The following is a 15,782-nucleotide window of genomic DNA, read 5'->3' on the forward strand; positions in this document are numbered from 1 at the left end:
AAACATCAGGTGTTGTTTTTAGCCTGCAAACCTCCTCATACTGAAGGGATAAAGTTGATTGTTTGATTGTCTCTCAGCTAACTTGGAGCAGGCCCAGGTGATTGAGGGTGAAGTAGGGCTTGTACTTGTGTGAATCTAATGCAAATGTAAAGGAAGTTGGTTTCGATTCTTTAGCTATTCATATCATTGGAGCCATGTGCTTTTTCTAGGATCCTTAGTAAACAATTTACACTAAAAAATTCAAATCAAAATCCCTCATTTTGTATAACCCATGTAGGTTATTATCTCCGCGTTCAAGAAAGATTCATTTAGATGGGATTTAGAACTTAAAAAGTTTCTTAAACCTCTGTTTTTGTTTTGTTTTGTTTTTTTAATACAAGCGAATGGAGATTCGAACACAGGACTTCAAGTGCAAGGGTAATTGCCCTTAACCCTGCTTGAGCTACGAGCCCCTAGCAATTGGACCAAAGAGGCATAAGAAACCTGCACGGTCATCACAGAAACTGTCCTCTGTGACTAATTCCATTTCACGCTATCTCTTTCTTCCATTCTGAATTCATCCAAATCTCCCTGCAAAACCCAGCTGCATTCTCTTACTAGACAGCACAACTTCCTCTGTTGTTTTTGTTCTCATCCTGAATTGATCCAATTATCAATGCAAACAAGCCCTCCACCTTCGAAAAAAGACCATAATTTATTTAATGTAAATGTTTCCTTCTACACAGATGACTTTTAAATCACCAAAGCAACATCATAGTTCTGATCCGACAAGCCCATCTCCGAAACTCAAGATCCACAAATGAGATCGGGACAACAATTTGATTAAACAAAACAAGAATAAAACTAAAATGAAATCTCTGCATATGACGTGTAATAATGAAACAGTTCGATCTCCCAAACTCATAGCAAAGGCTTCATAATGTCAGAAGTATTATTCCAATATATTCATTATTGTCATGGTGATTAAAACAAATAAATAAAAGGGATCCTTCAGTAGCCAATAAACAGATCCTTTTAGGACCGGTGCAGCAAAGTTTCTTTTTATTTTCTTTTTTCAGTCACGGCTGCCCTTTCCTCTTTTTATGAAACCATGCAGTCCATGCACAAATAAAACCAGTTTCAGTCCAGAAGGGAGGACTAGATTCTCCACCCAACTTTTGGGTTTAATGATACAGCAGCATGAAAATCAAATTTCAGGCTTGGGCATCGATGGTTCTCCCTTCAAGTAAGCAACGCTGTCGTTTTACAAATCGGGCACAGATTCTTCTGCATTAGCCACTGCTTGATGCATTTGGTGTGGAAGTCATGCCCACAATCTAGTGTGCCAATATCATCCTCATCATTATATTCCTCCTGCCACGATAAGGGTTCGAACAAGGTAACAAGAATAAGTAAATCAGCTGCATGAAGTACTTGAAAGCAACTAGCTGTGCTCTTGTGGGGATAGACATAGCCACATAGCCAAATAGCTCATACCTGACAGACACAGCACGGTTCCATATCTGCTGAGGATTCTGCTGTTACCGAGAGAAATTTTCGCTGTTTCATTAACTTCACAATGGTCTCCTCACTCAGTCCAGTGCTAACGTCTCCTATACGTTCCTCCAGTGCCAACAGTTCCTATTGTCCAACAGTATAGTTATGGGAACAATTTTGAAGCAAAAACCTATGGGAAAATACTTGCCCCCATTTTACCTCGTAAGACATGTTATCAACATCAAGGCGCATGTCTCTGTGCCTGTCGTGCATCTCAGCCATGCCATGATATATGAAAGGGTCAAAGAGCATATAATCCTGACATCACATACGAAGCTCGATTGTCAAACATATACAATCTGTTGTATATAGCAATAAGCTAAGCGTTCTTCCCCTTGCTAAACATATACAATCATAGACAAACCCATTTGCTTGCAGCTTAATTGTGCTCCCCCTAATAATTGTTAGTTTCACAAACTATTTTTCCACAACCGTATAATTTCTTCCCGCATGCCATTTTCTCCCACACCAATCAAATTATAATCTATATCACGGAGATTAAAGATAATTGATTATATAGATATTTTATGCACTTATTCAAAAGAAAATCCTATATAATGCCCATGCACAAAGAACAATGTCCAATGTGCCGCACAAAAAATGGTGGAATAACCATACTTCTGCTACGTTTTTTTCATAGGACATAGTTCTCCGTTGGTTAGCATGTTCATCTGGTAAAGCATGCAGATCTATTGCCAGAGGGCAAAAGAAAATAAACTAAACAGCTTCACATAGCATTAGAAAGTTGTTAGCTACATATAGTTGTACTAAGATCATTTTGGCGGGTTTTCTCCATGTCACAGCCAGTACACCATTATTTAAGCTGGTATATACACCGTAGCAGTTAAAAACAGATTCCTAAACCTGTTCATAGATATGGTCTCATTAGTCTCATTATACAGAAATAGCTATGGAAAATTAAGCTGGAAGATATTACCACAGCTTTTTTTCCACAAGAAGACAGAATCAGATGTAATGCAATAGACCTAAAAAATATGAAGGCCTAGGAGCCACTAATTATTGCAATTGCAAATAACTAAATTCCATTAGCACAAACAAAGCTCACTGTTTAGTGCTATGGCACTTCAATGTACACATGGATGAAAAATCTAATGTTAAATTAATCAAAGCATAGGCAGCACAAAAAACTTGAATCTAAGACATCTAACCTTCTACCTCCATATTTTTGAACTTCTCAAAAGACAATGACTATCAGCCTAAGCCAGCTACCAAAACTACCTTACCAGTTGCAATAGAACATATAGAATTCCTAGTAAATCAAACAGAAATTGATGTAGAGGTCAATAGCAAACCTCGGCTCGTAAGTTCTCACCCCTGCGCATAGCATTCAGAACTTGACGAATCTGGTACACACAGTAAATTATAATTGTTAGTTCCAGAGGGAATGGTTCTTGCAAAAATTAGTGGATATACAAGAACAAAAATTGAAAGCATTAATGTCATCATCTCTCTAATCAGAGGCAAGAATTTTTCGATGGTGTGCTAAATAATTCCACTCAACCCCATATCCAACCATAAAACTGATCCTTAACAAACAAAATGTCTTAAATACGAATATAACAAATATCAAAATGGTAAAGAACAGCTTAATTTTGCTAGTCAGAGGTCAAAGATAAATACGATCTACGGTAATGCAGTAGTACAATGCAGAATTAGCTCCCTAAGAACATACAAATAATTTTAACCTCTAATTTGACAACTCAACCACCCACCCTATGAACAGTTTTCCAACCCCTTATTTTTTTTTTCTTGATAATCAGATTATGACGCTGGCCTCTTCTCCTAATGCTGCCCTTTAAAGTAATTTTGTGCAAGGGTAAATTTGTAATAAAAAATTATTTAAAATGGGGTGGGTAATGGGAGGTGGAAATAGCACAACTCAAAAGAAAAAGGAATGCAAACTCAATTCTGAAAATGGCATACCCTTGTTATACAGACTATAAAGAATAAATGAGTAAACTCGAAAAACAGGACAAAGAAATATAGAGCACAAACCTCAGATATGAGTCGGCGCCTCCCTTCAATGTCAGCTGCTAATGCCCGTAGTGAATGGGGCATATTAAGAACATCATCACCCTGCCGGTCCACCGAGAATGCTGACCTAGGATATGGTAGATGACGACCCTGGTTATTAGATCCAGAAGAACTTCCTGAATCCTGAGAGGAAGCAGAAGCTCTTGGAGGTACTGGGTTATAATGACTATGACCTCCAGGTTGAGAATCAGAAGATGGAAACAAAGACCAAGGAGAAAATTCTGTTACTCTTTGATGATTTTCGGTTGGAGGGTTGTTGAGAGGGATCCATGCAGGATTAGGCAAAGAACGAATGCCAGAACTAGAGCCAATTCTTGAAGAGGAAGGCGCACCTATAGAAGTGCTTATGTCTCCAGGTGCCAAACTCCAACCTGTTGGATCCTGTGCTGAATTTCTCATATCAGTGGCAGTTGCGAATGTGGAATGCTCCACATTGTTTCTGGGAATGCTTCTTAAGTTTGCTTCTTCTCTTAGCTCAGCACCTCTATATCCAGACATAAGAGAACTTGATAAGCTGCCCACTCTTGAACTGGAAGCACCATTCCAAGGTAAAGGAAGCAGGTTTCCAGACGAACCGCTCATATGTATAGCAGGAAACTGGCTTTGGGGACCACCCGAATTTGTTGCAGCTACAGTTGTTGATCTCCCTTGTGATGATAAATTAGACGGTGCAGATTCTTGCTGAGGCCCAGTACAAACCCCCCTAGCAAAAAATTGTCTCAGTGGGCTTTCTGCATTGCCCGTAACACCTAATGAAGTTAAGGTATCAGATGCTCCAAGTCTCAAACCAACCCTCGATCTTGAGTTCTGCTGTTCTGACGGACTACCGCTAGGGGAATTACGCAAGGGTGTCGATAAACTTAAATTACTAGAAGGATTATAACGAGCAGGACCAGTATTCCAAGCACCATTTTCAGCTTGTGGAAAGGAGCTAGAACTCCCACCAGGATAAGCCTGGCCAGAAGTACCCTCAAGGGCCTTTCGCTTGCAGGATGAACCCCAATTTCCGAAAGAAGAGCCTGGATTACCATCACTTTCCCCAACCACATAATCAGAGCTTCCTGATGAAGTCCCAACAATATCAGGTGAACCACTTCCAGAAGATGTCTGTTCTGTTTCTAATCCACTTGACTTGTAGAGATTAGGTTCTGCATTAGCTTCCATACCATGCTCACAATTACCGCTACTTCCCACATATCCAGCATTTAGATCTGCATTCTGAGGGATATAATTAGAGCTAGAACCCTGAGAAAAAGAAGGCCCACCTTGAGTCTGATTGCCACTGATAGCTCGCCCAGGGAAAAGGATATTATTTTGTTCAACTCGTCTTTCTTCTGAATTTTGACCAATCACAGGACAAGCACTATATGAAGATGACCAACCTTGTTCCATTTTCATCCCATCATCATCAACTGGGTTTTCAATATTCAATCTAGAGCTAGGTCCACCTGAACCAGTCAAGGTCTGGGAGTCATGACTAGTGGCATTTAAACATGTCATCTCACCAGACGTCACCATAAAACTTGACAACCGGGTTTCTACAGGATTTAGCATATTATTCAGAGAAGTCTGCTGACTCATACCAGTGCTGTTGGAAATGGATCCCAGCCCAACTTCTGTGATTTCTGGGAAAGTATCAATACTACTCCCTTGACCTTGCATTAGGCTCACCAAATAAACCTTGTAAAGTGCAGATGACACTATATTTACAGGTGGTTTGGATTAAACACTTCTCCGGAAGATCTGGAATATGTGCACAGCAGTATAAAGGATAAATCTCAACTCAATACTGGTACCTTGAAAGTAACAGGTACACAATTGCAAAAAAAAAAATCCAAATTCAAATACAAATAATAAAGGGACAAAACAGGATTTAGAAGATGGGGGGAGGGGGCGGTGAGAGAGAGAGAGAGAGAGAGAGAGAGAAGATAAAATCTGAACGTGAATTCTTGCAACATCGGATATCTACTTACTAACAGAGATTGGATGATATAGAATAAATTTCTTGCATTATGTACATGTCTTCAACTGAAAACCCTGACCCTGAAAATTGATTCAAAGAAAAAACATATGAAGGCAAAAATTAGAAAGTGCATGAAACATTAATACTAAAATAAGTGACAGGCACATCTGACAGGCTGACGACTAGCAGATCAGTTACAGCTGAATTGGCCTCAAATATACTAACAAAAGGTAAAACTACATAATTAAACAGTCACAGGAGTTTAACAAAGGAGGGGAAGAAAAAAAAAAGTGATGTAGGGCAAATTGAGAATAGATAGAACTAAGAGAACAGAGAACTGATTCTCAATCAATAAATCTTAATCAATTTCAATTATACGACAGAGTTAGATCACCCTCTTACAAAATAGCCTCTTTACATAGGCAACCCCATAAGAATAAATGCCTAAACTATCCTAATATAACTAGGCCCTAAATAATTATACGTAAAACCAATTAACCCGTACAATTCTCTCCTTGTTAGAGAGAAGTTGGACTCAAACTTATTCAGACAGATTTAGTTAGTGGAAAGAACCGATCAAAATAGGTCAGAACCTGGCTGAACTCATGAAAACTAAGTCACACTCAAATTTAATTTGGTCATACTCTGGTGAAGCTGGTCACTCAATTACAACTTAGGGGGAATCCCGCAAGATGAATTAACCCACAAAAACTAAATAAAATGAACTTAATTTCTAAACACTACTGCTTATACCTAAAGAAAACACAAATTTACTTCCATTATCATTAAAGTCACTCAGACCATTTTGATCTAAGATTACCAGGAGAGTTTCGCAACTTTCACACTCTCAATTCCATTCCTACATTCAAATTCCATTTCAATTCGACTCTTCTGAGCAATTTATATTGTGGCCATATATGTCAAATTATGTAATGACAGTTATTAACTTCTGTCTTGGCTATGTTGCAGTGAAAACTTTCTGTAGAAGTTACTTACTGGAAACAGTGCAGCGTATGAATCTAAGTGGTGCACACAACCTAAAGAACAATGGTCACTGCTACAAACGGCCATTGATTTGTCAGTGATTCTAGGGGGATTGCAAATACCCAACAGAATGTTGTAACAACAACTTTAGAAAAAACAAAACAAAAACAAAATGAGAGGCAATTTGCTAGCCCAAATGAGATGCAGAATTATAAAGCTATACCGAGGAAAATCACCACAGGAACAAGAATGCAACATCAAGTGCTATTATAGCCCTCAATCAAATGTCCATAGTCTAACCTTTTCAAAAGATAAAAGAACAGAGAAAAACTACAAAATAATAAATCGAGCAACAATGCAAGCAGGACTAAACATCTGCAATAGTAATGCTTCCCATGCACAACCTACAACCCATGATATGGGTAGGGGAGTAAATGATAAGCTCATAAAACGCAACAAAAAGAAAAATGAAAATGCGAAACTTGGGAAAAATCACCCAAGCCAATTCCTTGCACTGGGCTTAATTCTGAAAATACCCAACTGAGGATCTTTGCAATGTTTGCCAAAAACCAACCAAATTCATTTCTTTTTAAATGATTCGATAGCAAAATGACCCAACCCAGGAAAAGAAACTAAAAAGAAACCAAACCCAGAAAGCACAACCGCCTAGGGAGAAGAAAACATATAGTATTAAAGAAAAGAAAGCAGGGTCCTTTGGGTCGGCTCCGATCGCTCTAATTCTTATCGTATTGGCATGAAATGAAAACCACAAAAAAGAGGGAATAAAACTGAAAATGGAAGATGATAATACAAGAAATGATAGTCAAAACCCAGAGAGAAGTACCAGAGAAGACATTGAGAAGGAGGATGAGATCACAGATGAAACGGCAGGGATCAAATGGTGAGAATACGCTTCCCACTCTGTCTCTCTCTCTGTCTCTGAGTCTGATTTTTCTTCTTCCTTCAGTTACTACTTCTCATCTTTATGTATAATATAATAATAATTTACTGCTGCGAAAGAGATAACCCGCAATACGACAAAGCCCAACTGAGCAATGGATGAGAGAGAGAAATGAGAGAGAGAGAGAGAGAGAGAGAAATTAGAGAAGCTGATGAGAACATAAACACGAGAGAGAGAGAGAGAGAGAGAGAGAGAGAGAGAGTAATGTTAATGTAAATGTTGAAACGTTGAAATGTTGAATGTTGATGATGGTTTGAGATTTTTGCTGAGATGGGTGGGTCATGGGTGGGGCTGGGTTTGGGTCCGAGTACTCACAGCCAATTCGATGTCCACATAGCTTGCATGCACTCGTTGTGGGTCCTACATCAGCTAATAATATTATTAATATATAATTATAAATTGTTTAACTTAATTTAATAATATAATTTTTTGTATGCAGGAGGTGGCGTGCTCCTTTGTGGCAAGAGTGTCGTGAGCTAAGCTCCCCTCGTTATACGGTCAGTCGTCTCCACCTCCTGTCAGACTTTAATTTAGAGTTGCAGTGCTGCAAGATTTGTTCCCTTTTCTGCTCTCTGCTTCTTTCGGATTTTTTTTTTCCCTTGTTTGCTTGCAATGCTATTGGGCTCATTAAAGAGCTTGTGACCCATGATTTCCGGTGGGCTTCAACCTCATCCAAACTTGTTAGCAGGCCCATTTTAGCTAAACTTTCAATTGTTTCCAATAGCAAAAATCGGGTATCGCCGCGCAATTATGCTATTTTTAAATATCAAAAAGAGAATTACTCTAGTGATTAGGTGCCTACGTGTTAAAATTATTTTTAAAAATAAGAAAAAATTCCAGTATAACTGAGCGGCTATACTATATATTAAAAAAAATACCTTCCTAGCGATTAGGTGATCATGTGTCCAAATAAGTATAGCCAATAGAGATTTCATAGTAAATCAATATAAGAGTTCAATTTTTGCTTTTTTTTTAGTGTGAATTTTATAATAAATCAATAGAGATTCAGGTAACAGCCTAATAATAATAAATAATGTTCTAAATTACGCTTATCGATAAATGAAAATTGGGAAAAAAAAATCCCAGTATACTATTTTGTATTTCTTCTCTCACGTGCCCCAAAAGAAGCTTCCAAGAGGCCAGGTGGTGTGGCTTTTGTATTTCGTCTCCCAGAGATTCAATCCCACGATTCCCAAGAACATCAAAATCAAAAGCCCATGAGAAAATGGAATCGTCCACACTTCTAGCTTTACTCTCCTCCATCTCGCAACTCATCCTCCTCCTCCTCCTTTCTCCCAATTCCACCAATTCATCCAGTTCCTGCGCACATGTTTTCCCAATCGCCCACAGCTTCCTCTCTTCCCACGAAATGGCCGCCACCCTTTCCCTCCTCACCCTTTCAAGGAAACGAAAGCGAACCCATTTCTCAGAACGAGATTCGGAGCCCACTGACCATGACAAGGACCAAGAACTCGGTGGCGGCGACTCGGTCCAACTGGGTTTGACTCGCAGTCCCGACTCGTTCAGAAACTGCTTCAGAATGACCTACTCTACCTTCGAATGGCTCTGTGGTTTACTCGAGCCGCTGCTCGAGTGTCGTGACCCAGTTGGGTTGCCGCTCAATCTCTCCGCCGAGCTTCGTCTCGGTATCGGCCTGTTTCGGCTGTCCACCGGTTCCAGCTACCCCGAAATCTCGAAGCAATTCGGGGTTTCGGAGCCCGTGGCAAGGTTCTGTGCCAAGCAATTGTGCCGAGTTCTTTGCACCAATTACCGTTTCTGGATTGAATTTCCCAACCCAAATGAGCTTGCCTCTGTATCGGCGGCTTTCGGAAGCCAAACTGGGTTGCCCAATTGCTGTGGTGTGATTGATTGTACAAGGTTTAAGACTGTTAAAAATGGTGGCTTTCACGAGGAGAGCATTGCTGCCCAAATCATGGTCGATTCTTCATCGCGAATTCTCAGCATTGTTGCCGGGTTTCGTGGCAACAAGGGTGATTCAAGAGTATTAAAGTCGTCAACTTTGTACAAGGATATTGAAGCAGGGAGGTTATTGAATTCTCCTCCAGTTAATGTAGATGGGGTGGCTGTAAATCAGTACTTAATTGGAGATGAAGGGTACCCTTTACTTCCTTGGCTTATGGTCCCTTTTGTTGATGCTGCGAAGGGCTCAAATGAAGAGCATTTCAATGCAGCACACAATCTGATGCGCCTTTCGGCGCTTAGGACCATTGTTAGTTTGAAGAGTTGGGGTATTTTGAGCCGGCCAATACAAGAGGAGTTCAAGATGGCAGTTGCTTATATTGGTGCTTGTTCTATACTGCATAATGGTTTGCTAAGGAGGGAGGACTTTTCTGCTATGTGTGATGTGGATGATTACTCTTTGTACGATCAGAGCTCTCAGTATTATAGGGATACTAGTTTGGAGGAGAATTCAATTGAGAGGAAGGCTTCTGTAATACGAACTGCATTGGCCGCAAAAGCAAAAGAGTTTCAAAACACACAAGTTTGAAACAATATTAGTTCTTTGGTCCAATTGCAATCCATCTGGGAGATTGGTTCAGTAGAGGGAGCAACCTAGAACAATTTTGTTTTAACAGGTAATCTCAGATTCTTTCTTGTTCAGGATTAAATACTGTTGATGCAATTTACTCTGGTGTTTCTTTTCTATTCTTTATTTATTTTGGACTAGAAATTGCTTTTGCAATAATTTTTTGCCAATTTATTTTTGAAGATGTACTCATGTTCAGCATCTTCTACAATAATCAAAGTGCAAAGATTTCCTGTTGTGAATGTGGATACTATTAATTGCGCGTTGTTATCCATTTCTTGATAAAGGCTTAATCTTTCAATTATTAAAAATTAAAATAGTTTCTCTGTGATCTATTAGAATCCCATCACAGGAAGCCTTAAGTTCAAGAAAAATTCCTGAATCTTTATTGAAAGCAGTAACAAGAATCAGAAAGGGTTTGAATACAAGCTGTTAGCACAGAAACTAATCAAGTAACAATCTAACTTCCCTTAACTAATCCCGCCCACACCGAAAACACAATATCTGAAACTACACATTATAGCATCTGACAGTAAGCCAATGTAGTTGACTATTCTGCATTATAATTGACCATTCATTTAAGAAATTTAGTTGGCTCCTCATCAAATTAGTCAACTGTTCTTCAGTTTGATCTTCAACATCCTTCTCACCTCTTCCTTATATAGCTCAGCATTTGCACAACAAACCAGCCACTACTGTTTCACAGCTCAGTATCAATAGAAGCAGCAGCTTCATTTTGCTAAATCTTCAGGATAGCTATTTTCTTCAGCTAATTGGTAGCTGGGGTATGGCAAGTTACCTGCCGTTCCACACAATCCCTGTCCACAAGGTGGTAATCAAAAACCAACCTTCCTAAGTTGCATTTTTTGGAATTAATTAAGACCACTGAAGTAGTAGTGCTTGGGTTACTGCTTAACTAGTATGCAAGCTAGTGCAGCTACTGCCTCAACAAAAATCTGACCTTTTGTAGTTTAGGTAATGGTTTACATATCTCCCAATGTGCTTCTTAAGCTGGGATACATGGACCACAGGGTGAATTTTTTAATCATGATGTAAAATTTATAAACCACTGAACCAACCTTAGCTTCCACTGGAAAGGGCCCAAAATACGTAGCAGCTAACTTCAATTTTTTTCTAATGTTAATAAAAGTCTGTCGATATGGTTGCATTGATAGATAGACTAGATCTCCCACTTCAGATGATCTTACACTATGAGTTTTGTCTGCAAATTGTCTCATTATGTTCTCGGCTTGAGCAAATTCTCGCTGCAGCAACTTGTGCTTGTCTTTCTAGTTTCTATAGGGTTGTGACATGAGGACAATATCAAGATATTTTTACTCACTTTGAGGTCTTTCTCTGTCATGCGTCTTAGATATGTTTCAAAACAGCTTGTAACTCTTTTAGTATGTCGATCAGTTTGTGGATGATAGGCAGTGCTCATATGCAGGCTCAGTTCCGAATAATAGATGGTGATAAGTTATTAAATCTTCCCATTTGTTTGATAGCTTTAGAAGACTTTGTCAAGTCACAAATAGATAGTCTTCCATGCTCAATATCATGGCTAGAAATAGATGCGTCAAGTATTGTAGAAGGATGACTTAGAGCCAAAAAGTGGCTATATTTAGTAAACCTGTCTGTTACCACCAAGTTAAATCCTTTCCTTTTGACTTGAGCAATCCCTTCAATAAAATCCATGGACATGTAACTTCAAGCTTAATTGTGAAAATATCGAAGTTATCCTGCAGGTAATGAACTATCTAGACCATCCTTGTGGCTTGTAATTACTCTTTTAAGCCAGTTTGGATCTCTCTACTCCCTTCTTATGTTATGTTTCGTAATGCATACCGAGAAGCTTGGTTAACCATTTCTGCTGCAACAAGGTAAACCCTTTGCTCCGAAAAAGTATTTAAGGCTTCGATGATCAGTTAAGTTCTAATGACGTATTGGCTTCGATAATCGCTAAGAGTTAATTTTCGTAAGTAGACAGCCCCGTATTCCTAGACCGTTGTGCTTTGATAACAAAGGAATTGGCCTTGCCTCCTTACATAACTGCTCCAAGACCTTGGTTGCACAGAATCATGGCCTTTTTCAATAGTTGAAAGGCAAGGCTGTAGAATTCAGAACTGACAGCACATTTAGATTACACCCCCAGACTAGAAAGAAAAACAAACGGTTATTATGTACTGCATAGACTATAATTATGCAAAAAGAGATATGTCCTGAAATTTTAACGAAAAGCCAGCCAGTGGGGTTGGTGAACCTTGGACTAGTCTCATTATGAGGACCAAGCTTCATAGGATAAGGACAAAATGGCGTTCTCTGTCCTCCAAGTGTCTGATAAGCAAAGGAACACCCTACCTCACCTACCAACTAAACTTTTCATTATATTTACATAATAAAAGTATTAACAGTACTAAGAATGCATCTATGAGGAGAAATACTTAAGGTAGTTGTTTACGCGTGGGTGCGACTAATCCGAACACAGCTACTTCGTAATAGTAGATTTTGTTGTTAAAAGAAAGGAAAAAAAGAAGAGGATTTTAGTAATAAGATCCAAACAACTCCTCATTTTAGCAGAAAGGAGGCTTAACTTTAGAGTGAGAGAGAGGAGGTGGTCGCCTACCGCGACGCCTAAAATGCCAAGTTCATCGCACTCTTACCAACTTATTTTCCACTTAAAAAAAGGAAGTGGATCCCACCTAGCCATGTGATTACATTAACTTTAATGAAATTGGCATTCTCAAATTCATTAGCTAGCAAAGCTAAGTATAATTATAACCCAAACTATAAGTTACAACAGTGTCAACTTAGCAAAGCAAAAATAATACAAGCTAGTGTCATCCACACAGGGAACAACATGTAAGATCCCATATCAACCAACGGAGAGGGGGTGATGTGCCTTATGTGCACACCCGCATCCATCTAGCATGAGGCCTTTTGAGAGCTCACTGGCTTCGGAGTCGTAGGAACTCCGAAGTTAAGCGAGTTGGGGGCTAGAACAATCTCAGGATGGGTGACCCACTGGGAAGTTGCTCGTGAGTTCCCAGAAACAAAACCGTGAGGGCAGAGAGGGGGGCCCAAAGCGGACAATATCGTGCTACGGCGGAGCCGATTCTAGGATGTGACACAACACTCCATGCAAATTGAATGTATTTACTATAAAAATCAAAACAAATTTAATAATATATGATTGTGATATTGAAATTTCTTTCGTAATTAAAATTTGAGAGAAATCTATCTTTAAATAAATTTTGGTTTAATGGCAGTACTCTTTTCAATGTTGAAAAAGATTGTAACTTCGAATTCCCGCTTTTGTTATTATTTCCATAAATTAGAAAGTTTTAGCTGAAATTCCAAGGGAGATGTTAAATACCAAACATCAAATTTAAATTTGATGGCTGATGTGGCAATTTGACATTTACGTAGTTTTACACTCCACTCAATATGTCAAATAAATAATTATTATAACAGTCAAATCATTTAAGATAAAGAAGAGAAAATAAATAATAATAATAATAAATGAAAGTAACAGCCAGTTATCTTTAAAAAATAATAAAATATTTATTTAACATCTTGCTTTTGGGATGTCAAAAATAACATCTTAACCTCCAGCCTTCATTCCACATCAGCTTTAACACATCAATTGGAATGATGTGAGATGTTATTTCTAACTATTAAATGTATATTTGGCACTTTTGACACATCAGTTGGAAATGCTCTAAAGTAAACTCCCTTGAGGGAAAGAGAATGATGACGTGATAAATACACAAAATGGTGTCACCAAGAACCAACCACAACTTTGACCAAAAAAAAAAAAAAAGAGCCAACCAGAACGCTACAAGTCTACAACCAATCATACCACTACCAGATGAGTGGGTCACACCTCCAAGGTACGAGTCTGATTCGTTTGAGGTTCCAAAACTCACACAACCGTCTCAGGACAGTTTCACCAACCCCGGACCGGATTTGGTGGTCGGTTCAACCAACCATCCGGTTCGAACCGGATACTTCATTCCATATATACCTTGTTCTTTCCTCTTTCTAAATTCAGGTTCATCTGCCTGTATCCATTTAATCATTTTAAGCCAAGAAAACTGCAGAAATCCAAAGCCCGCAAAGCAACAGAAAAACAAAGCTAGCAATGGCAACCAATGGAGCAGACCAGCAAAACCAGGCAGGGAGGCACCAAGAGGTTGGCCACAAGAGCCTCCTTCAAAGTGATGCACTTTACCAGGTAACCAAACACATATATACAATCAAGGCCATGAATTTTCAAAATCTCCAACAACAAAAAAAATATTTTAGAAAATTGGATGGTGATTAAGCTTAAAGCTCATGTTTTTCTTTTTGGGTTTTCGATTTTATTTTGTGTAGTATATATTGGAGACAAGTGTGTACCCAAGAGAGCCTGAATCCATGAAGGAGCTCAGAGAAGTGACTGCAAAGCACCCATGGTTTGTTCTGATTTCATCAACCAGATTAAAATTCATCAATTTTGTAAATAACCCTTTTGTTAATTTCTTATTTGAGATTGGTTGGTTGGTTGGCTGATTTTGGATTGGAAATTTTGGAAAATAAATATAGGAACATCATGACCACATCAGCTGATGAAGGCCAGTTCTTGAACATGCTTCTCAAGCTCATCAATGCCAAGAACACCATGGAGATTGGGGTCTTCACTGGTTACTCCCTCCTTGCCACAGCTCTTGCCATTCCTGATGATGGAAAGGTCAACTATCAATCCCTCAACTTCAATCAAAAATACCTCCCCAAAAAAAAAAAAAATTTTAAATAATTGTTTTGTATATTAATTTGGGAACTTTGTCACAGATCTTGGCCATGGACATAAATAGGGAAAACTATGACTTGGGTCGTCCAATTATCGAAAAAGCCGGCGTTGCCCACAAGATTGACTTCAGAGAAGGCCCTGCACTCCCAGTTCTCGACCAACTGGTCGAAGATGTAAGTTTCTGTGCAGTCTTACATGTTATGTTATCAGATGTCACTCATTCAGATTCGCAGTCTAACATGTAACATTTCGGTTCATTCATGGTACAATGCATAATACTAAAAAACAATTGATGTTCTGTGCAGGAGAAGAATCATGGGTCATATGATTTCATCTTCGTGGACGCAGACAAGGACAACTACATCAACTACCACAAGAGGCTAATTGACCTGGTGAAGGTTGGGGGTTTGATCGGCTACGACAACACCCTATGGAATGGCTCCGTGGTCGCGCCCCCTGATGCCCCGCTCCGCAAGTACGTTAGGTACTACAGGGACTTCGTGCTGGAGCTCAACAAGGCTCTAGCAGCTGACCCCAGAATTGAGATCTGTATGCTTCCAGTTGGCGATGGCATCACCCTCTGCCGTCGGATCAAATGAGCAACCCAATTGACCCTATCACATTTCCTTGATGAAGCAAAGCAAATCGGTGTTTCTTTTCTTTTTCTTTATTGTCTGTGTATTTGTATTTGGATGGGTCGTGAATGTTGATGGTGAAGGATTAAAAGGCTAATCCCATATTAAAATGTGCTGATTAAATTTGATGCCATAATTATAATATACCAAAAAAATGGTTTCGTTATTTGTTTTTGCGTAATTTCTGAGTGAAATTGTCTTTTGATGTATCACCAACTCTTTTTTAATTTTCTACATCAAGAGTTGAACTTAGGACCTACCTTTGAACTTACCTCTTACCAACTGAAATAAAATGAAAATCCCAACTCATG

The 15,782-nt window shown here is 39.0% G+C and overlaps 3 protein-coding genes across 4 annotated transcripts; 2 read left to right on the forward strand and 1 right to left on the reverse strand.

Annotated features, from left to right (window-relative positions):
- Positions 865-7,678, reverse strand: LOC18768154 (E3 ubiquitin-protein ligase MBR2). 2 transcript variants are annotated; one of them, XM_020570012.1, is made up of 7 exons: positions 7,383-7,678; positions 5,565-5,634; positions 3,553-5,334; positions 2,850-2,900; positions 1,696-1,794; positions 1,477-1,620; positions 865-1,353 (listed from the first exon to the last, which is right to left on the reverse strand). In XM_020570012.1, the coding sequence occupies exons 3-7, from the start codon at positions 5,251-5,253 to the stop codon at positions 1,222-1,224; spliced, it is 2,127 nt and encodes a 708-aa protein (XP_020425601.1). In that variant the 5' UTR covers positions 5,254-5,334; positions 5,565-5,634; positions 7,383-7,678; the 3' UTR covers positions 865-1,221. The 2 variants fall into 2 exon arrangements, with proteins under 2 accessions (XP_020425601.1, XP_020425602.1); XM_020570013.1 differs by having other exon boundaries at positions 3,553-5,387.
- On the forward strand, positions 8,638-10,304 carry LOC18766171 (protein ALP1-like). The gene has a single exon (XM_020569580.1). It carries the CDS (start codon positions 8,725-8,727, stop codon positions 10,006-10,008), a length of 1,284 nt encoding a protein of 427 aa, XP_020425169.1. The 5' UTR covers positions 8,638-8,724; the 3' UTR covers positions 10,009-10,304.
- LOC18767560 (caffeoyl-CoA O-methyltransferase 5) lies at positions 13,921-15,652 on the forward strand. The gene is made up of 5 exons (XM_007201175.2): positions 13,921-14,281; positions 14,422-14,501; positions 14,632-14,776; positions 14,878-15,009; positions 15,142-15,652. The coding sequence occupies exons 1-5, from the start codon at positions 14,189-14,191 to the stop codon at positions 15,433-15,435; spliced, it is 744 nt and encodes a 247-aa protein (XP_007201237.1). The 5' UTR covers positions 13,921-14,188; the 3' UTR covers positions 15,436-15,652.

This window comes from Prunus persica, chromosome G8, assembly GCF_000346465.2.
Source record: "Prunus persica cultivar Lovell chromosome G8, Prunus_persica_NCBIv2, whole genome shotgun sequence".
NCBI lineage: Eukaryota > Viridiplantae > Streptophyta > Magnoliopsida > Rosales > Rosaceae > Prunus > Prunus persica.

Coding starts and splice junctions, on each gene's coding strand:
- LOC18768154 (XM_020570012.1), bottom strand. CDS start 5,253: ATGCAAGGTCAAGGGAGTAGTATTGATACTTTCCCAGAAATCACAGAA. Junction 1,621..1,695: donor TTGATAACATGTCTTACGAG/GTAAAATGGGGG, acceptor GTTGGACAATAG/GAACTGTTGGCACTGGAGGA. Junction 1,354..1,476: donor AACCGTGCTGTGTCTGTCAG/GTATGAGCTATT, acceptor TTATCGTGGCAG/GAGGAATATAATGATGAGGA.
- LOC18766171 (XM_020569580.1), top strand. CDS start 8,725: ATGGAATCGTCCACACTTCTAGCTTTACTCTCCTCCATCTCGCAACTC.
- LOC18767560 (XM_007201175.2), top strand. CDS start 14,189: ATGGCAACCAATGGAGCAGACCAGCAAAACCAGGCAGGGAGGCACCAA. Junction 14,282..14,421: donor AAAGTGATGCACTTTACCAG/GTAACCAAACAC, acceptor TATTTTGTGTAG/TATATATTGGAGACAAGTGT. Junction 14,777..14,877: donor CCATTCCTGATGATGGAAAG/GTCAACTATCAA, acceptor ACTTTGTCACAG/ATCTTGGCCATGGACATAAA.